This window comes from Lethenteron reissneri, chromosome 58 (assembly GCF_015708825.2).
Source record: "Lethenteron reissneri isolate LAM-NWPU_2019-01 chromosome 58, ASM1570882v1, whole genome shotgun sequence".
NCBI classification, from domain to species: Eukaryota; Metazoa; Chordata; class Hyperoartia; order Petromyzontiformes; family Petromyzontidae; genus Lethenteron; species Lethenteron reissneri.
In genome coordinates, this window is record NC_083836.1 from 11,432,969 (window position 1) to 11,455,025 (window position 22,057).

At 53.9% G+C, this 22,057-nt stretch overlaps 1 protein-coding gene across 3 annotated transcripts in view; it reads right to left on the bottom strand.

Moving 5' to 3' along the window:
* Window positions 1-9,813, bottom strand: part of LOC133357429 (unconventional myosin-XVI-like) — a 38,504-nt gene extending 28,691 nt beyond the window's left edge. For 2 of the 3 annotated variants that reach the window (XM_061575376.1, XM_061575375.1), the window contains exon 1: window positions 9,584-9,813. In XM_061575376.1, the coding sequence (XP_061431360.1) occupies window positions 9,584-9,645 (62 nt within the window). In that variant the 5' untranslated portion in view covers window positions 9,646-9,813. Of the gene's footprint in view, window positions 1-2,273; window positions 2,495-9,583 lie in introns of those variants that run through there. The other variant, XM_061575377.1, reaches the window with a different exon arrangement.
* Window positions 9,814-22,057: the final 12,244 nt, after the last annotated feature.

The following is a 22,057-nucleotide window of genomic DNA, read 5'->3' on the forward strand; positions in this document are numbered from 1 at the left end:
ATCCTAGATGGACACCTACCACCGGAGTGGAATAATGGCAGGCGTATCTTACAGATGGCAAGTCGATGGTCAGTGGGCAGATCAGTTCCACGGTAGGTCCTCATGTTAAGGACATGGGCATGCATCTGCTGTCCGTCACTATATAGTCCAGGAGATGTTCTTTCTGGGACCCGGCGTGCATCCATGATGTGTAGATGAACTAATGCCAGAACAGCGTGTTCATAATTACAAGCCCATGGGCTGCACATACGTCTTACAGCCTCCTACCGTTGTTATTGAGCTGATCTTGCCCATGCCTTCCGAACACTCCAACCCAGGTGTCTGCATCATGATCCACTTGGGCATTAAAGTCACCTAACAGGATGACCCTATCCCTAGGGGCCACTTTAGCTAGCACCCGGGACAGGAGGTTATTGAAGGCGTCTGACTCATCAGCCTTGTCTGCATCCATCCACTGATATTCATCTTCAGTGTGGACATAAGTAACCACGACCACTACTTCTCGCCTCTTGTTTATGGAGAGGCCAGCCCACAGTAGCACGGGACTCACAGCTTCCCATACCTCACCGCCACGCTCCCACACCCCCCTCATGCTTGTTCAAAAGAAGTGCCACTCCCTGCTGTTTAGTAGTTTCCTCTCCCAAGTGGAGAACTGTCCACCCCTTATGATGACTGGAGCCAGAACCGGTCCAGTGGAACTCCTGTGTTCCACAAAATTCCAGGCAGTACCAGTCCATCTCCCGACAGAAGAGTGGAAGCCTCTCCTCCGCAACGAGTGTCCACACACATACGCTCTCACATGCGCACACACACACACGCACATATGCACACATGCACACACGCACATATGCACACATGCACATATGCACACATGCACACACATGCACACACACGCCACACATGCACACACACTCCAAGCTGGCACAAACATGCACAACAAAGACAAAGATCCCCAGTGTAGCCTTAACAGACTGTTGGGGCAAGTGCTGTTCGCGAGCACCTATAAATACTGGCACAACACACGGGGTGGTGGGTGGCCAACACCATGCCCGTCTGCCTTTGTCTCTCCAGTGGCGATGTTTTTACACACCATACCAGGTACTCAATTTGAGGCTGAGTCGACCTAGGGGAGGCCCAGGACCAGTTCAAATAATCGTTCCTAGAGAATCGAACTCGGGTCACCAGGTTCATAGCGCAGTGCATAACCACACACACACACGCAAAACCCTCGTGTAGCCTCTATATAATTAAGTGGAGAACCTCACGTAATGCAATGCACTTAATTTGTGCTGTCACTGGTGACTGGGATGAGACCATCAAATCGCTAGAGACCGCGGTGTAACTACAACTCAGTCTATAGATCTCTTTGTGAGTGTATGGATCATTATGTAAATCTATGATTGTCTATGTATGTCTAAGACTCTATGCAAGTCTATTGGTTTATATGAGTCTATGGGTCTATATCTGAGTCTATGGGTCTCTGTGTGAGTCTACAGGTCTCTGCGTGAGTCTATGGGTCTCTATGCGAGTCTATGGGTCTCTATGCGAGTATATGAGTCTCTATGCGAGTATATGAGTATCTATGCGAGTCTATAGGTCTCTATGTGAGTATATGGGTCTCTATGCGAGTCTATGAGTCTCTATGTGAGTCTATGGGTCTCTATGCGAGTATATGAGTCTCAGACGGTGCTGGCTCCGCACCTCTGACCTCGAGGCTGCTCGGCTCCACCCTCGGACAACAACAAAATCTATCGACACGACCTTGCGACTCTGTGACCCCGGCTGCCAACAGGGGCAACACGGCGGGCCAGATGCGGGCGAGCAGCCTGGGAGTGGCCGAAGAACAGCGAGGGAGCGGCGATGGAGCGGCGAGGGAGCAGCATGGGAGTAGTGGGTATGGCACTAGCTCATTCGTTCACTCGCGCGTTCAGTCACTCGTTAATTCACTCGTTAATTCACTAATTTCCTCGCTCACTCGCTTGTTCAGTCACTCACTCATTCACGCATTCCCTCGCTCACTCGCTTGTTCAGTCACTCACTCATTCCCTCGCTTGTCCACTCATTCACTAGCTCACTCGCTCACTCGCTCATTCACTCATTCCCTCGCTCACTCGCTCGTTCGCTTATTCACTAATTCACTAGCTCACTCGCTCAGTCACTCGCTCATTCAATCGCTCGTTCACTCATTCACTCGCTCGTTCAGTCATTCGCTCGTTCAGTCACTCGCTCGTTCACTCATTCACTTACAAATTCCCTCCCCCCGTCTTACTTACCTAGCGCTGACTCAACGCAGACTCACCACCCGCTCACTGCCACCCGCCGTCTCCACGGGTCGGCAGGATTCTGGGCGGCCCGCGTCGTCCACCCCACTGCTGGCACGCTCGCTTGCCGACCCGGTAGCTCGCTGAGCCTGACACCGGACTGGCTCCTCCGCGTGTAAAGCGGTCACACGTGTCCCACGTGCCCCCCCCGCGTATCCACCGCTCGCTCGCCCCCGGCTCCCGTCCCAGCCCCGGCGAAGCCACGGCGCAAAGCTCCCCGATCGGCGTGCGTGGGCGAGCCTGGTCCCATCGCGATGGCCGATTCTGCCTGTCCAACCATCGCCGCCTTCATCGTCGTCGTGATGACGGAGCATGGATCATCATCACCATCACCGATAATTCCAGTCAAGTCTCTTTTCTCTCTCTCTCTCGCTCACTCTTCCTATCTCTCGTGAGCGATTCAGCAAAAACGTATGGACGAGTGTTCATAGCGGTCGCACGTTTTGCGTTGCATCCAGGGCTTCTCCAGGGCTCCCCTACAGCTTCTCTAGAGCTCCTCTAGAGCTTCTCCAGGGCTCCTCCAGGGCTCCTCCAGGGCTCCTCCAGGGCTCCTCCAGGGCTCCTCGAGAGCTCGTCCAGAGTTCCTCTAGAGCTCCTCCAGGGCTTATCTAGTACTCCTCTCGGGCTCCTCTAGAGCTCGTCCAGAGCTCCTCCAGGGCTTCTCTAGGGCTCCTCTAGGGCTCCTCCAGGGCTCCTCTAGAGCTCGTCCAGAGCTCCTCCAGGGCTCATCTAGTGCTCCTCTAGGGCTCCTTTAGAGCTCGTCCAGAGCTCCTCCAGGGCTCATCTAGTGCTCCTCTAGGGCTTCTCTAGAGCTCGTCCAGAGCTCTTCTAGAGCTCCTCCAGGGCTCATCTAGAGCTCCTCTAGGGCTCATCTAGTGCTCCTCTAGGGCTCCTCTAGGGCTCCTCCAGGATTCCTCTAGAGCTCCTCTAGAGCTCGTCCAGAGCTCCTCCAGGGCTCATCTAGAGCTCCTCTAGAGATTGTCCAGAGCTCCTCCAGGGCTCATCTAGTGCTCCTATAGGGCTCCTCTAGGGCTCCTCTAGGGCTTCTCTAGAGCTCCTCTAGAGCTCGTCCAGAGCTCCTCTAGAGCTCTTCTAGAGCTCCTCCAGGGCTCATCTAGAGCTCCTCTAGGGCTCATCCAGTGCTCCTCTAGGGCTCCTCTAGGGCTCGTCCAGAGCTCGTCCAGAGCTCCTCTAGAGCTCCTCCAGGGCTCATCTAGGGCTCCTCTAGAGCTCCTCTAGGGCTCTGAGACGCTGCCTTCCTGCCTAATGCCAGCGCGGTGGCTGTGGCGAAGCGAACAGAAGCTGAGTGAACGGGCGGGACAGACGCAGACATGCCGGCTGTTAAAATATCACCCCCCTCCTCCTGCTGCTACCACACAATGGGGCAGGGAGGGGTTGGGCGCTCAGCCCATACCTCCACCCCCCAGCTCCCCCCACCCTTTAGCCTCTCTCCCCCTCTCCTCCTTTATGAGTGCGCCAGGGCCCGTGCGTGGGGGGAGTGGGGGGCGAGCGGGCCCGGGCGTGTGGCAGAGGATGCCCAGGCAGACGAGGAGAGGGCCGAGGGGAGAGGCGCGCTGAGCGAGAGACGAGCGCGCACGCACATGTCAGGCGATGGAGAGGGGAGGTGGATCGTGGGAGGAGGAGGTAGGAGGAGGGGGGAGGAGGTAGGAGGAGGGGGGAAGAGGTAGGAGGGGGGACGAGGGAGGCTGCATTAAATCATCGGTCTGCTTCACGTTTGTCAGTGACGTCACCCTCCTCCCAACCTGCCCTCTGTCGTGAACGCTCCGGACGCTGCACCCCCCCACCACCACGATCGCTCATCGGCACCGCTCCATCAATAACCATTACAATTACACACAGACGACACGCAGACAAAGATCCCCCGTGTAGCCTGTAACCGACTGTTGGGGAAAGTGCTGTTAGCAAGCAGCACCTATATGAAGGCCGGCACAGCCCACGAGAGGGTGGACAGCAGCACCCCCGGCCGCCTTTGTCTCCCCAGTGGCGATATTTAAACACCGCACCAGATACTCGTTTGAGGTTGAATAGACCTACGGGAGGCTCAGGACTGGCTCAGATATTCGTCCCAGGTGTGAGCGAGAATCAAACTCGGGTCGCCGGGTTCACAGGGCAGCACGCGAACCACTACGCCACCGCTCCCCACAATTACAAAATAAAACAAAGATCCCCCGATTAGCCTTAACAGACTGTTGGGGAAAGTCCTGTTAGCTCCTGATGTTGCCCGTGAGTGGGATTTGAACTCGGAGCAACGCAACATGCAAATAACTGGTGACATAATTCGTACAAACACACACACACAGCGTCTCTCTCCCTATGGATTTTTCTCAGGGCCCTCCGGTTTTTCCCTCCACATTTAGAATCAACATCAACGCGTTCAGAGTATTTGGCTGCTACAAATGTCACATGATGATGATGATAAGCCACTTACACACACACCCACGTGTACACAACCCACCCACGTGTGCACACACAGGGAGAGGTAGTGTCGCGGTTAGCACACTGCGCTACGAAAATAGCGAGCTGAGAGATCGTCAACACTAGTAACGATGATCTGAACCGGTCCTGGGCCTCCTCTAGGTTGACTCAGCCTCAAATAAGTACCTAGTGTGGTGTATGAACATCGCCACTGGGGAGACAAAGGCGGCTGGGCGTGGTGCTGGCCACCCACCCCATCGTGTGCCGTGCCGGCCTTCATAGGTGCTCGCGAAGAGTACTTGCCCCAACAGTCTGTTAAGGCTATACGGGGGAACTGTCTTTGTACACGTGTATGCACACGTGTGCTATATAGCAGCTCAGCGGGCCTTACCTGGTAAAATAAAATAGCTAGTAAATAGTTAGATAGTATGAGCATGGTTCACTCCACCGGTTACATTTCAAGCTGTCTTTTGTTCAAAAAGGAGAGAATTGGACAGGCATCCAGGACGGGTCATCAATAGCAACAACGCCAGAGCCAAGTGCCACGTGGAAAGCAAACAGAAACCAGAGCGGCGACACCGGGACAAACAAACGTTGCGTGACCTGGTTCAGCAGCAGGAGCCCAGTCGTGTTCGGATATAAACTAAACTATAAAGCTACGTGCGACCGCTCCCCCACCACACCACCGTGCCACAGCTCCCCCACTGCACCACCGTGCCACCACTCCACCACCACACCACCGTGTCACAGCTCCGCCACCGCACCACCGTGCCACAGCTCCCCCACCGCACCACCGTGCCACCGCTCCCCCACCGCAACCACCGTGCCACAGCTCCCCACCGCACCACCGTGCCACAGCTCCACCACCACACCACCGTGCCACCGCTCCCCCACCGCAACCACCGCACCACAGCTCCCCACCGCACCACCGTGCCACAGCTCCACCACCACACCACCGTGCCACCGCTCCCCCACCGCAACCACCGCACCACAGCTCCCCACCGCACCACCGTGCCACAGCCCCCCCCCCACACCACCGTGCCACCGCTCCCCCACCGCAACCACCGTGCCACAGCTCCCCACCGCACCACCGTGCCACAGCTCCCCACCGCACCACCGTGCCACAGCTCCACCACCACACCACCGTGCCACCGCTCCCCCACCGCAACCACCGCACCACAGCTCCCCACCGCACCACCGTGCCACAGCTCCACCACCACACCACCGTGCCACCGCTCCCCCACCGCAACCACCGCACCACAGCTCCCCACCGCACCACCGTGCCACAGCTCCCCCACCACACCACCGTGCCACCGCTCCCCCACCGCAACCACCGCACCACAGCTCCCCACCGCACCACCGTGCCACAGCTCCCCCACCACACCACCGTGCCACCGCTCCCCCACCGCAACCACCGCACCACAGCTCCCCACCGCACCACCGTGCCACAGCTCCACCACCACACCACCGTGCCACCGCTCCCCCACCGCAACCACCGCACCACAGCTCCCCACCGCACCACCGCGCCACAGCTCCCCCACCCCACCACCGTGCCACCGCTCCCCCACCGCAACCACCGTGCCACAGCTCCCCACCGCACCACCGTGCCACAGCTCCCCCACCACACCACCGTGCCACCGCTCCCCCACCGCAACCACCGTGCCACAGCTCCCCACCGCACCACCGTGCCACAGCTCCCCCACCGCAACCACCGTGCCACAGCTCCCCCACCGCAACCACCGTGCCACAGCTCCCCCACCGCAACCACCGTGCCACCGCTCCCCCACCGCAACCACCGTGCCACAGCTCCCCACCGCACCACCGTGCCACAGCTCCCCCACCGCAACCACCGTGCCACCGCTCCCCCACCGCAACCACCGTGCCACAGCTCCCCACCGCACCACCGTGCCACCGCTCCCCCACCGCACCACAGCTCCCCCCCCGCACCACCTTGCCACAGCTCCCCCACCACACCACCGTGCCACAGCTCCCCCACCACACCACCGTGCCACAGCTCCCCCACCGCACCACCTTGCCACCGCTCCCCCACCGCACCACCTTGCCACCGATCCCCCACCGCACCACCGTGCCAAAACTCCGCCACCGTGCCACCGCTCCCCCACCGCACCACCTTGCCACAGCTCCCCCACCGCACCACCTTGCCACCGCTCCCCCACCGCACCACCGTGCCACAGCTCCCCCACCGCATCACCTTGCCACAGCTCCCCCACCGCACCACCGTGCCACAGCTCCCCCACCGCATCACCGTGCCACCGCTCCCCCACCACACCACCGTGCCACCGCTCCCCCACCGCACCACCATGCCACAGCGCCACCACCCCACCACCGTGCCACCGCTCCCCCACCGCACCACCGTGCCACAGCTCCCCCACCGCACCACCGTGTCACAGCTCCCCCACCACACCACCGTGCCACCGCTCCCCCACCACATCACCGTGCCACCGCTCCCCCACCACACCACCGTGTCACCGCTCCCCCACCACATCACCATGCCACAGCTCCCCCACCACACCACCGTGCCACCGCTCCCCCACCACATCACCATGCCACAGCTCCCCCACCACACCACCGTGCCACCGCTCCCCCACCACATCACCATGCCACAGCTCCCCCACCACACCACCGTGTCACAGCTCCCCCACCACATCACCATGCCACAGCTCCCCCACCACACCACCGTGCCACCGCTCCCCCACCACATCACCATGCCACAGCTCCACCACCACACCACCGTGCCACAGCTCCCCACCGCACCACCGTGCCACAGCTCCCCCACCACACCACCGTGCCACAGCTCCCCCACCACACCACCGTGCCATAGCTCCCCCACCGTGCCACCGCTCCCCACCGCACCACCGTGCCACAGCTCCCCCACCAAATCACCGTGCCACCGCTCCCCCACCACACCACCGTGCCACCGCTCCCCCACCACATCACCTTGCCACAGCTCCCCCACCGCACCACCGTGCCACCGCTCCCCCACCGCACCACCGTGCCACCGCTCCCCCACCGCACCACCGTGCCAGAACTCCGCCACCACGCCACCGTGCCACAGCTCTCCCACCACACCACCGAGTGCACTGGACTCCGATCCTGGTGACCCAATTCGATTTTCACTCACGGCTAACATCAGTGGAAAACTAAACCAGTCCTGGGGTCTCCCTTGTGTCGACTGAGCCTTAAATGAGTAACCGGTGCAGTGTGGAAACATCGGCACTGGCGAGACAAATGCGGCCGGGCGTCATGCTGGCCACCCACCCCCGGTCTTCATTGGTGGCTACTCGCTGACAGCACTTGCCCCAGCAGTCTGTGTGGTCTACACGGGGGATCTTTGTCTTGTGTGTCTACACACGCGCACACACAGCCGTATATAAATGATTCGTACGCAGCTGCTACTGCTGCTGCCTGGGAGGAGACTGAAGCAGCTCAATTTAATTAGCGCGGCTCTCGGGAAATAAGCCAAACCACTCAGACAATCAACCCCGGGGCATCGGAGCTCCCCCACCACCTCCTCTTCTTTCTCCCTCCCTCCCAACACCACCACCACCACCCACCCACAACTCACCCACCCACCCCACTCACTCACTCACCATCCCACTGACTAATTCACCATCCCACTCACCATCCCACCAATCCCCAACTCACCCATCCTCCACCCTACTCACTAACGCCCCCCACCCCCAACTTCACCCACTTATCCAACCCACCCACCATCCCACTCACCACCACGACCCCCCAACTCACGCCCGCACCCCACTCACTCACCATCCCACCAACACCCGACTCACTCACCCACTTATCCAATCCACCCACCCACCATCACACCCACTCACCCACGTACTCACTCACCATCCTATCCACCCTCCCAATCACTCACCTAACTTACTCACCATCCCACCCCACAAGCCACTTGCCCACCCACTCACCAACGGACTCCCCGATGAACTCACCCAACCACTCTCCACCACCCAAGTGGTGGAGAGTGGGTGGGAGTGAGTAAGTGAGTGAGAAAGTGAGTGAGTGATTGGGTGAGTGAGGCAGTAGGTCAGTGAGTGAGTCAGTAGGTGAGTGAGTGGGTGAATGATTCAGAAGGTGAGTAGGTGAGTAGATTGGTGAGTCAGTAGGTGAGTAGGTGAGTGAGTGGGTGAGTCCGTAGGTGAGTAGGTGACTGAGTAAATAGGTGAGTGAGTAGGTTAGTGAGCGAGTGAGTGGATGAGTGAGAGAGTGAGCGAGTGGGTGAGTGAGTAGGTGAGCAAGAGAGCAAGTGAACGAGTGAATGGATAAGTGAGTGAACGAGTGAGTTAAAGAGTGAGTGAACGAGTGAGTGGATGAGTGAGCGAGCGAGCGGGTGAGTGAGTAGGTGAGCAAGAGAGCAATTGGATGAGTGAGTAAACCAGTGAGTGGGTAAGTTAGTGAGCGAGTCAGTGGATGAGTGAGCGAGCGAGTGAGAGGGCGAGTAAGGAGTTGAGCAAGTGAATGAGCGAGCGAGTGGATGAGTGAGTGACCGAGTGAGTGGATGAGTGAGTGACCGAGCAATTGCGTGAGCAGGTGAGTGAGCGAGCGGGTGAGTGAGTAGCTGAGCGAGTGAGCGAGAAAGCGAGTGGATGAGTGAGTGAGAGGGTGAGTGAGAGAGCGAGCGGGTGAGCGAGAGGGTCAGAGAGCGACCGGTGCATGGGTGAACAATTGAGCGAGAGAGTGAGTGGATGAGTGAGTGGATGAGTGAGTGAACGAGTGAGTGAGTGGGTCAGCGGGTGAGCGAGAGGGTGAGCGTGCGAGTGGGTGAGCGTGCGAGCGAGCGAGTTCACCTCTGCAGGAACTCTGGGATGGGGACGCGTGCCGCGTATCCGTGGCGACGAGCGCGCGCCATGGCGACCACCCCCAGCGTCCTCAGCTGCCGCGCGACGACTTCAGGATGGAAGGGAGGGCTCGGGGGGGGCGCTGCCGTGGGGAGGGCTCGGGGGGCCGCCGCGGTGGGACGCACACACAACACCACGTGCAGGCTGCACGGACGCAGCAGGCCTAGGATCTCACGCACCGAGGACTTGGGGGGTGAGGTGGGGGGGGGCAGGGCGGGTAAGGGGGGGAAGTGGGGGGGGGAAAGTGAGAGGGTGGTGCAATCAGGCCTGGCATTTATTTTGTTAACACAGAGACGAGGAAGCGTGCGTGAGAGGTCACGAGTAGCGTGAGAGGTCACGAGTAGCGCGAGAGGTCACGAGTAGTGTTAGAGGTCGCGAGTAGTGTTAGAGGTCACAAGTAGCGTTAGAGGTCGCGAGTAGCGTTAGAGGTCGCGAGTAGCGTTAGAGGTCACGAGTGTTTACAAGGAACCATGTGTGCATTAACCACGATACAGTTTTGTTGCCAGAAAAAAGAGGAAAAACCCTATTATTATATTTTGGTACTGGCAAAGGAGGTCTAATGATGTAGTCGCGAGTAGCATTAGAGGTCGCGAGTAGTGTTAGAGGTCATGAGTGTTAGAGGTTGCAAGTAGTGTTAAAGGTTGCAAGTAGTGTTAGAAGTCGCGAGACGTAAAGGTGACGACGTTCCTAAATGTGTCGAGTTAACAACCCTCAAAGGAGTCAAGCGGGACGACGCACAGCTGTTGCGAAGCTACAGTGGACTGTGACACACTGAGCTGTGACACCAACAGTCTGTCAAGACTACACGGGGGATCTTTCTCTTCTGAGGGTGAGCCAGCATTTTCAGGTAGAGGGGGCAACCCCTCCAGAAATGAAAAATGATAGGAGTTGTTAGTAAGTAAGGTCTTGTCCCTTGCTTTTTATTCGACGCATGTGCGGCGATGGCACATGGCCTGGAAGTATGACATGATTTGATCGTTCGTCACCATCACAGCAGTTTCCTTCTCTACAGTGAGGGAAAAAAGCATTTGATCCCCTGCTGATCTTGTACGTTTGCCCACTGACAAAGAAATTATCAGTCTATAATTTTAATGGTAGGTTTATTTGAACAGTGAGAGACAGAATAACAACAACAAATCCAGAAAAACGCATGTCAAAAATGTTATAAATTGATTTGCATTTTAATGAGGGAAATACGTATTTGACCCCCTCTCAATCAGAAAGATTTCTGGCTCCCAGGTGTCTTTTATACAGGTAACAAGCTGAGATTAGGAGCATACTCTTAAAGGGAGTGCTCCTAATCTCAGCTTGTTACCTGTATAAAAGACACCTGTTCACAGAAGCAATCAATCAATCAGATTCCAAACTCTCCACCATGGCCAAGACCAAAGAGCTCTCCAAGGATGTCAGGGACAAGATTGTAGACCTACACAAGGCTGGAATGGGATACAAGACCATTGCCAAGCAGCTTGGTGAGAAGGTGACAACAGTTGGTGCGATTATTCGCAAATGGAATAAACATAAAAGAACTGTCAATCTCCCTCGGCCTGGGGCTCTATGCAAGATCTCACCTCGTGGAGTTGCAATGATCATGCGAACGGTGAGGAATCAGGCCAGAACTACACGGGAGGATCTTGTCAGTGATCTCAAGGCAGCTGGGACCATGGTCACCAAGAAAACAGTTGGTAACACACTACGCCGTGAAGGACTGAAATCCTGCAGCGCCCGCAAGGTCCCCCTGCTCAAGAAAGCACATATACATGCCCGTCTGAAATTTGCCAATGAACATCTGAATGATTCAGAGGACAACTGGGAGAAAGTGTTGTGGTCAGATGAGACCAAAACGGAGCTCTTTGGCATGAACTCAACTCGCCGTGTTTGGAGGAGGAGAAATGCTGCCTATGACCCCAAGAACACCATCCCCACCGTCAAACATGGAGGTGGAAACATGCTTTGGGGGTGTTTTTCTGCTAAGGGGACAGGACAACTTCACCGCATCAAAGGGACGATGGACGGGGCCATATACTGTCAAATCTTGGGTGAGAACCTCCTTCCCTCAGCCAGGGCATTGAAAATGGGTCGTGGGTGGGTATTCCAGCATGACAATGACCCAAAACACACGGCCAAGGCAACAAAGGAGTGGCTCAAGAAGAAGCACATTAAGGTCCTGTAGTGGCCTCGGCAGTCTCCAGACCTTAATCCCATAGAAAATCTGTGGAGGGAGCTGAAGGTTCGAGTTGCCAAACGTCAGCCTCGAAACCTTAATGACTTGGAGAAGATCTGCAAAGAGGAGTGGGACAAAATCCCTCCTGAAATGTGTGCAAACCTGGTGGCCAACTACAAGAAACGTCTGACCTCTGTGATTGCCAACAAGGGTTTTGTCACCAAGTACTAAGTCATGTTTTGCAGAGGGGTCAAATACTTATTTCCCTCATTAAAATGCAAATCAATTGATAACATTTTTGACATGAGTTTTTCTGGATTTTGTTGTTATTCTGTCTCTCACTGTTCAAATAAACCTAAAATTAAAATTATAGACTGATCATTTCTTTGTCAGTGGGCAAACGTACAAAATCAGCAGGGGATCAAATACTTTTTTCCCTCACTGTACATACAGCAGCATGGCGTCATTGAGGTAGTCGGAGCCCATTGCGGTATGCAAACGCGTCTTGATGATTTTCAGGACGCTGAAGACGCGCTCGGTCATGCTGTCGCCACTGACAGGGTCAGTATCAGCCACAGAAATCGTTATACAAGGTGGTAGCCGGCCGTGGCCCAGTCGGTCAGCACCAGCATGAACGATAGTTCAGGGAGTGTGCCCATATTCTTCAATAGCTCATCCTTCTCTATCTCCCTGCCGAAGTGGACCACCTGCTGATCGAGAAGCATTAGGTCGACGTCAGGAAAGTCAATCATGTAGAACTTGCAGGCCAGCTCCACGAGCTTGTCGACATTGAACGAGGCAAACTCCTTGCGTGGAGAGATACATGCTGCTAGGCAGAGCATCTCCATTGACTCGGCGCTGAATATGTAGGCGAACTCGGCCAACAACTTGTCGATCACTGGGTAGAACAGGTCGACATGGAAAACATGATAATTGGTGTTCATGTGCCGATTGCTACGAGGCCGGCAAGGTTGGACGAAGTTGGCAGTCATATCGGGCACCTCGAACTTGTGGGTCTCACAGAACTGCTGCACCTTGTGGAGCAGGTCATCGTCGCCGGTAACGCAACATCTCTGTCAGCGCTTCGATGATGCCATCGACCAACCGCAATGCATTGACGATGTCCTGGTCCTTCGTTTGCAGCGCCTGGGACAGATCATGCATGATAAGCAGCATCTTCTCCATTAGGTACAAGATGAATGCAAACTTGAACGTGCACATGCCGTCGAGCAGGCGCGTCGTCTCTACCCGCTGCTCCGACTTGCTGCCATCCATCTCCACATGCTGGATGACTTGCATTGTCACGCCGAACATGACGATCAAGCGATGCAGCGCATGCCAGAACGACGACTAGCACGTGTCACCTGGACGCACCAATGCCGTCTGCTGGCTCAGACCAGCAGATCGTTGATCATCTCCAGCACAATCTTGTTCTGCGTGTTGATGAGATCGTCGTTGCGCTTGAAAGAGCTCATCGCCACATTGATGATGTCAATGACCAATGTGAAGAACAGGCCGATGTCGGGGACGCCATCCTTGCAAGCAGCAACCAGAAAGTGTTGTGATCCGATGAGACCAAAACGGAGCTCTTTGGCATGAACTCAACTCGCCGTGTATGGAGGAGGAGAAATGCTGCGTATGACCCCAAGAACACCATCCCCACCGTCAAACATGGAGGTGGAAACATGCTTGGGGGTGTTTTTCTGCTAAGGGGACAGGACAACTTCACCGCATCAAAGGGACGATGGATGGGGCCATATACTGTCAAATCTTGGGTGAGAACCTCCTTCCCTCAGCTAGGGCATTGAAAATGGGTCGTGGGTGGGTATTCCAGCATGACAATGACCCAAAACACACGGCCAAGGCAACAAAGGAGTGGCTCAAGAAGAAGCACATTAAGGTCATGTAGTGGCCTTGCTAGTCTCCAGACCTTAATCCCATAGAAAATCTGTGGAGAGAGCTGAAGGTTCGAGTTGCCAAACGTCAGCCTCGAAACCTTAATGACTTGGAGAAGATCTGCAAAGAGGAGTGGGACAAAATCCCTCCTGAGATGTGTGCAAACCTGGTGGCCAACTACAAGAAACCTCTGACCTCTGTGATTGCCAACAAGGGTTTTGTCACCAAGTACTAAGTCATGTTTTACAGAGGGGTCAAATACTTATTTCCCTCATTAAAATGCCAATCAATTGATAACATTTTTGACATGCGTTTTTCTGGATTTTTTTGTTATTCTGTCTCTCACTGTTCAAATAAACCTACAATTAAAATTATAGACTGATCATTTCTTTGTCAGTGGGCAAACGTACAAAATCAGCAGGGGATCAAATACTTTTTCCCTCACTGTACATACAGCAGCATGGCGTCATTGAGGTAGTCGGAGCCCATTGCGGTACGCAAACGCGTCTTGATGATTTTCAGGACGCTGAAGACGCGCTCGGTCATGCTGTCGCCACTGACAGGGTCAGTATCAGTCACAGAAATCGTTATACAAGGTGGTAGCCGGCCGTGGCCCAGTCGGTCAGCACCAGCATGACCGATAGTTCAGGGAGTGTGCCCATATTCTTCAATAGCTCATCCTTCTCTATCTCCCTGCCGAAGTGGAACACCTGCTGATCGAGAAGCATTAGGTCGACGTCAGGAAAGTCAATCATGTAGAACTTGCGGGCCAGCTCCACGAGCTTGTCGACATTTAACGAGGCAAACTCCTTGCGTGGAGAGATACATGCTGCTAGGCAGAGCATCTCCATTGCCTCGGCGCTGAATATGTAGGCGAACTCGGCCAGCAACTTGTCGATCACTCGGTAGAACAGGTCGACACGGAAAACATGATAATTGGTGTTCATGTGCCGATTGCTACGAGGCCGGCAAGGTTGGACGAAGTTGGCAGTCATATCGGGCACCTCGAACTTGTGGGTCTCACAGAACTGCTGCACCTTGTGGAGCAGGTCATCGTCGCCGGTAACGCGCATCTCTGTCAGCGCTTCAATGATGCCATCGACCAACCGCAATGCATGGACGATGTTCTGGTCCTTTGTTTGCAGCGCCTGGGACAGATCATGCATGATAAGCAGCATCTTCTCCATTAGGTGCAAGATGAATGCAAACTTGAACGTGCACATGCCGTCGAGCAGGCGCGTCGTCTCTACCCGCTGCTCCGACTTGCTGCCATCCATCTCCACATGCTGGTTGACTTGCATTGTCACGCCGAACATGTCGATCAAGCGATGCAGCGCGTGCCAGAACGACGACTAGCACGTATCACCTGGACGCACCCATGCCGTCTGCTGGCTCAGACCAGCAGATCGTTGATCATCTCCAGCACAATCTTGTTCTGCGTGTTGATGAGATCGTCGTTGCGCTTGCAGGAGCTCATCGCCACATTGATGATGTCAATGACCAATGTGAAGAACAGGCCGATGTCGGGGACGCCATCCTTGCAAGCAGCAACCAGAAAGTGTTGTGGTCCGATGAGACCAAAACGGAGCTCTTTGGCATGAACTCAACTCGCCGTGTATGGAGGAGGAGAAATGCTGCGTATGACCCCAAGAACACCATCCCCACCGTCAAACATGGAGGTGGAAACATGCTTGGGGGTGTTTTTCTGCTAAGGGGACAGGACAACTTCACCGCATCAAAGGGACGATGGATGGGGCCATATACTGTCAAATCTTGGGTGAGAACCTCCTTCCCTCAGCTAGGGCATTGAAAATGGGTCGTGGGTGGGTATTCCAGCATGACAATGACCCAAAACACACGGCCAAGGCAACAAAGGAGTGGCTCAAGAAGAAGCACATTAAGGTCATGTAGTGGCCTTGCTAGTCTCCAGACCTTAATCCCATAGAAAATCTGTGGAGAGAGCTGAAGGTTCGAGTTGCCAAACGTCAGCCTCGAAACCTTAATGACTTGGAGAAGATCTGCAAAGAGGAGTGGGACAAAATCCCTCCTGAGATGTGTGCAAACCTGGTGGCCAACTACAAGAAACCTCTGACCTCTGTGATTGCCAACAAGGGTTTTGTCACCAAGTACTAAGTCATGTTTTACAGAGGGGTCAAATACTTATTTCCCTCATTAAAATGCCAATCAATTGATAACATTTTTGACATGCGTTTTTCTGGATTTTTTTGTTATTCTGTCTCTCACTGTTCAAATAAACCTACAATTAAAATTATAGACTGATCATTTCTTTGTCAGTGGGCAAACGTACAAAATCAGCAGGGGATCAAATACTTTTTCCCTCACTGTACATACAGCAGCATGGCGTCATTGAGGTAGTCGGAGCCCATTGCGGTACGCAAACGCGTCTTGATGATTTTCAGGACGCTGAAGACGCGCTCGGTCATGCTGTCGCCACTGACAGGGTCAGTATCAGTCACAGAAATCGTTATACAAGGTGGTAGCCGGCCGTGGCCCAGTCGGTCAGCACCAGCATGACCGATAGTTCAGGGAGTGTGCCCATATTCTTCAATAGCTCATCCTTCTCTATCTCCCTGCCGAAGTGGAACACCTGCTGATCGAGAAGCATTAGGTCGACGTCAGGAAAGTCAATCATGTAGAACTTGCGGGCCAGCTCCACGAGCTTGTCGACATTTAACGAGGCAAACTCCTTGCGTGGAGAGATACATGCTGCTAGGCAGAGCATCTCCATTGCCTCGGCGCTGAATATGTAGGCGAACTCGGCCAGCAACTTGTCGATCACTCGGTAGAACAGGTCGACACGGAAAACATGATAATTGGTGTTCATGTGCCGATTGCTACGAGGCCGGCAAGGTTGGACGAAGTTGGCAGTCATATCGGGCACCTCGAACTTGTGGGTCTCACAGAACTGCTGCACCTTGTGGAGCAGGTCATCGTCGCCGGTAACGCGCATCTCTGTCAGCGCTTCAATGATGCCATCGACCAACCGCAATGCATGGACGATGTTCTGGTCCTTTGTTTGCAGCGCCTGGGACAGATCATGCATGATAAGCAGCATCTTCTCCATTAGGTGCAAGATGAATGCAAACTTGAACGTGCACATGCCGTCGAGCAGGCGCGTCGTCTCTACCCGCTGCTCCGACTTGCTGCCATCCATCTCCACATGCTGGTTGACTTGCATTGTCACGCCGAACATGTCGATCAAGCGATGCAGCGCGTGCCAGAACGACGACTAGCACGTATCACCTGGACGCACCCATGCCGTCTGCTGGCTCAGACCAGCAGATCGTTGATCATCTCCAGCACAATCTTGTTCTGCGTGTTGATGAGATCGTCGTTGCGCTTGCAGGAGCTCATCGCCACATTGATGATGTCAATGACCAATGTGAAGAACAGGCCGTTGTCGGGGACGCCATCCTTGCAAGCAGCAACCAGAAAGTGTTGTGGTCAGATGAGACCAAAACGGAGCTTTTTGGCATGAACTCAACTCGCCGTGTTTGGAGGAGGAGAAATGCTGCTTATGACCCCAAGAACACCATCCCCACCGTCAAACATGGAGGTGGAAACATGCTTTGGGGGTGTTTTTCTGCTAAGGGGAAAGGACAACTTCACCGCATCAAAGGGACGATGGACGGGGCCATATACTGTCAAATCTTGGGTGAGAACCTCCTTCCCTCAGCTAGGGCATTGAAAATGGGTCGTGGGTGGGTATTCCAGCATGACAATGACCCAAACACACACGGCCAAGGCAACAAAGGAGTGGCTCAAGAAGAAGCACATTAAGGTCCTATAGTGGCCTAGCCAGTCTCCAGACCTTAATCCCATAGAAAATCTGTGGAGGGAGCTGAAGGTTCGAGTTGCCAAACGTCAGCCTCGAAACCTTAATGACTTGGAGAAGATCTGCAAAGAGGAGTGGGACAAAATCCCTCCTGAGATGTGTGCAAACCTGGTGGCCAACTACAAGAAACGTCTGACCTCTGTGATTGCCAACAAGGGTTTTGTCACCAAGTACTAAGTCATGTTTTACATAGGGGTCAAATACTTATTTCCCTCATTAAAATGCCAATCAATTGATAACATTTTTGACATGCGTTTTTCTGGATTTTGTTGTTATTCTGTCTCTCACTGTTCAAATAAACCTACAATTAAAATTATAGACTGATCATTTCTTTGTCAGTGGGCAAACGTACAAAATCAGCAGGGGATCAAATACTTTTTTCCCTCACTGTACATACAGCAGCATGGCGTCATTGAGGTAGTCGGAGCCCATTGCGGTACGCAAACGCGTCTTGATGATTTTCAGGACGCTGAAGACGCGCTCGGTCATGCTGTCGCCACTGACAGGGTCAGTATCAGTCACAGAAATCGTTATACAAGGTAGTAGCCGGCCGTGGCCCAGTCGGTCAGCACCAGCATGACCGATAGTTCAGGGAGTGTGCCCATATTCTTCAATAGCTCATCCTTTATCTCCCTGCCGAAGTGGAACACCTGCTGATCGAGAAGCATTAGGTCGACGTCAGGAAAGTCAATCATGTAGAACTTGCGGGCCAGCTCCACGAGCTTGTCGACATTGAACGAGGCAAACTCCTTGCGTGGAGAGATACATGCTGCTAGGCAGAGCATCTCCATTGCCTCGGCGCTGAATATGTAGGCGAACTCGGCCAGCAACTTGTCGATCACTCGGTAGAACAGGTCGACACGGAAAACATGATAATTGGTGTTCATGTGCCGATTGCTACGAGGCCGGCAAGGTTGGACGAAGTTGGCAGTCATATCGGGCACCTCGAACTTGTGGGTCTCACAGAACTGCTGCACCTTGTGGAGCAGGTCATCGTCGCCGGTAACGCGCATCTCTGTCAGCGCTTCGATGATGCCATCGACCAACCGCAATGCATGGACGATGTTCTGGTCCTTCGTTTGCAGCGCCTGGGACAGATCATGCATGATAAGCAGCATCTTCTCCATTAGGTGCAAGATGAATGCAAACTTGAACGTGCACATGCCGTCGAGCAGGCGCGTCGTCTCTACCCGCTGCTCCGACTTGCTGCCATCCATCTCCACATGCTGGTTGACTTGCATTGTCACGCCGAACATGTCGATCAAGCGATGCAGCGCGTGCCAGAACGACGACTAGCACGTATCACCTGGACGCACCCATGCCGTCTGCTGGCTCAGACCAGCAGATCGTTGATCATCTCCAGCACAATCTTGTTCTGCGTGTTGATGAGATCGTCGTTGCGCTTGCAGGAGCTCATCGCCACATTGATGATGTCAATGACCAATGTGAAGAACAGGCCGTTGTCGGGGACGCCATCCTTGCAAGCAGCAACCAGAAAGTGTTGTGGTCAGATGAGACCAAAACGGAGCTCTTTGGCATGAACTCAACTCGCCGTGTTTGGAGGAGGAGAAATGCTGCTTATGACCCCAAGAACACCATCCCCACCGTCAAACATGGAGGTGGAAACATGCTTTGGGGGTGTTTTTCTGCTAAGGGGACAGGACAACTTCACCGCATCAAAGGGACGATGGACGGGGCCATATACTGTCAAATCTTGGGTGAGAACCTCCTTCCCTCAGCTAGGGCATTGAAAATGGGTCGTGGGTGGGTATTCCAGCATGACAATGACCCAAACACACACGGCCAAGGCAACAAAGGAGTGGCTCAAGAAGAAGCACATTAAGGTCCTGTAGTGGCCTAGCCAGTCTCCAGACCTTAATCCCATAGAAAATCTGTGGAGGGAGCTGAAGGTTCGAGTTGCCAAACGTCAGCCTCGAAACCTTAATGACTTGGAGAAGATAATTGGTTCTTTACCCTTCTATCTGGCAACAAAACTGACACCTTTTTGCAAGGAGTCATGTTTGCATAGACCGCAATACCTGCAGTCATAATACAAACAAAAGAACATAACTCTGATAATGTGCGCCTTTTGGCGTCATCTGGTCCAACCCATATGAGACTAGGCTCGAAGGAAAGCTGTCTCGGGTGTGGACCAATCAACTTCAAGGACAGTGCACATTATCAGAGTTATGTTCTTTTGTTTGTATTATGACTGCAGGTATTGCGGTCTATGCAAACATGACTCCTTGCAAAAAGGTGTCAGTTTTGTTGCCAGATAGAAGGGTAAAGAACCAATTATCATATTTTTACTGGCAAATGAGGTCCCCATAGTGTAGATGCTTGCCCCGAGCTCTCATACTCTGATGGTGCATTGTCCTTGAGTTGTGCGCCTTTTGGCGTCATCTGGTCCAACCCATATGAGACTAGGCTCGAAGGAAAGCTGTCTCGGGTGTGGACCAATCAACTTCAAGGACAGTGCACAATATCAGAGTTATGTTCTTTTGTTTGTATTATGACTGCAGGTATTGCGGTCTATGCAAACATGACTCCTTGCAAAAAGGTGTCAGTTTTGTTGCCAGATAGAAGGGTAAAGAACCAATTATCATATTTTTACTGGCAAATGAGGTCCCCATAGTGACTTGGAGAAGATCTGCAAAGAGGAGTGGGACAAAATCCCTCCTGAGATGTGTGCAAACCTGGTGGCCAACTACAAGAAACGTCTGACCTCTGTGATTGCCAACAAGGGTTTTGTCACCAAGTACTAAGTCATGTTTTACATAGGGGTCAAATACTTATTTCCCTCATTAAAATGCCAATCAATTGATAACATTTTTGACATGCGTTTTTCTGGATTTTGTTGTTATTCTGTCTCTCACTGTTCAAATAAACCTACAATTAAAATTATAGACTGATCATTTCTTTGTCAGTGGGCAAACGTACAAAATCAGCAGGGGATCAAATACTTTTTTCCCTCACTGTACATACAGCAGCATGGCGTCATTGAGGTAGTCGGAGCCCATTGCGGTACGCAAACGCGTCTTGATGATTTTCAGGATGCTGAAGACGCGCTCGGTCATGCTGTCGCCACTGACAGGGTCAGTATCAGTCACAGAAATCGTTATACAAGGTAGTAGCCGGCCGTGGCCCAGTCGGTCAGCACCAGCATGACCGATAGTTCAGGGAGTGTGCCCATATTCTTCAATAGCTCATCCTTTATCTCCCTGCCGAAGTGGAACACCTGCTGATCGAGAAGCATTAGGTCGACGTCAGGAAAGTCAATCATGTAGAACTTGCGGGCCAGCTCCACGAGCTTGTCGACATTGAACGAGGCAAACTCCTTGCGTGGAGAGATACATGCTGCTAGGCAGAGCATCTCCATTGCCTCGGCGCTGAATATGTAGGCGAACTCGGCCAGCAACTTGTCGATCACTCGGTAGAACAGGTCGACACGGAAAACATGATAATTGGTGTTCATGTGCCGATTGCTACGAGGCCGGCAAGGTTGGACGAAGTTGGCAGTCATATCGGGCACCTCGAACTTGTGGGTCTCACAGAACTGCTGCACCTTGTGGAGCAGGTCATCGTCGCCGGTAACGCGCATCTCTGTCAGCGCTTCGATGATGCCATCGACCAACCGCAATGCATGGACGATGTTCTGGTCCTTCGTTTGCAGCGCCTGGGACAGATCATGCATGATAAGCAGCATCTTCTCCATTAGGTGCAAGATGAATGCAAACTTGAACGTGCACATGCCGTCGAGCAGGCGCGTCGTCTCTACCCGCTGCTCCGACTTGCTGCCATCCATCTCCACATGCTGGTTGACTTGCATTGTCACGCCGAACATGTCGATCAAGCGATGCAGCGCGTGCCAGAACGACGACTAGCACGTATCACCTGGACGCACCCATGCCGTCTGCTGGCTCAGACCAGCAGATCGTTGATCATCTCCAGCACAATCTTGTTCTGCGTGTTGATGAGATCGTCGTTGCGCTTGCAGGAGCTCATCGCCACATTGATGATGTCAATGACCAATGTGAAGAACAGGCCGTTGTCGGGGACGCCATCCTTGCAAGCAGCAACCAGAAAGTGTTGTGGTCAGATGAGACCAAAACGGAGCTCTTTGGCATGAACTCAACTCGCCGTGTTTGGAGGAGGAGAAATGTTGCTTATGACCCCAAGAACACCATCCCCACCGTCAAACATGGAGGTGGAAACATGTTTTGGGGGTGTTTTTCTGCTAAGGGGACAGGACAACTTCACCGCATCAAAGGGACGATGGACGGGGCCATATACTGTCAAATCTTGGGTGAGAACCTCCTTCCCTCAGCTAGGGCATTGAAAATGGGTCGTGGGTGGGTATTCCAGCATGACAATGACCCAAACACACACGGCCAAGGCAACAAAGGAGTGGCTCAAGAAGAAGCACATTAAGGTCCTGTAGTGGCCTAGCCAGTCTCCAGACCTTAATCCCATAGAAAATCTGTGGAGGGAGCTGAAGGTTCGAGTT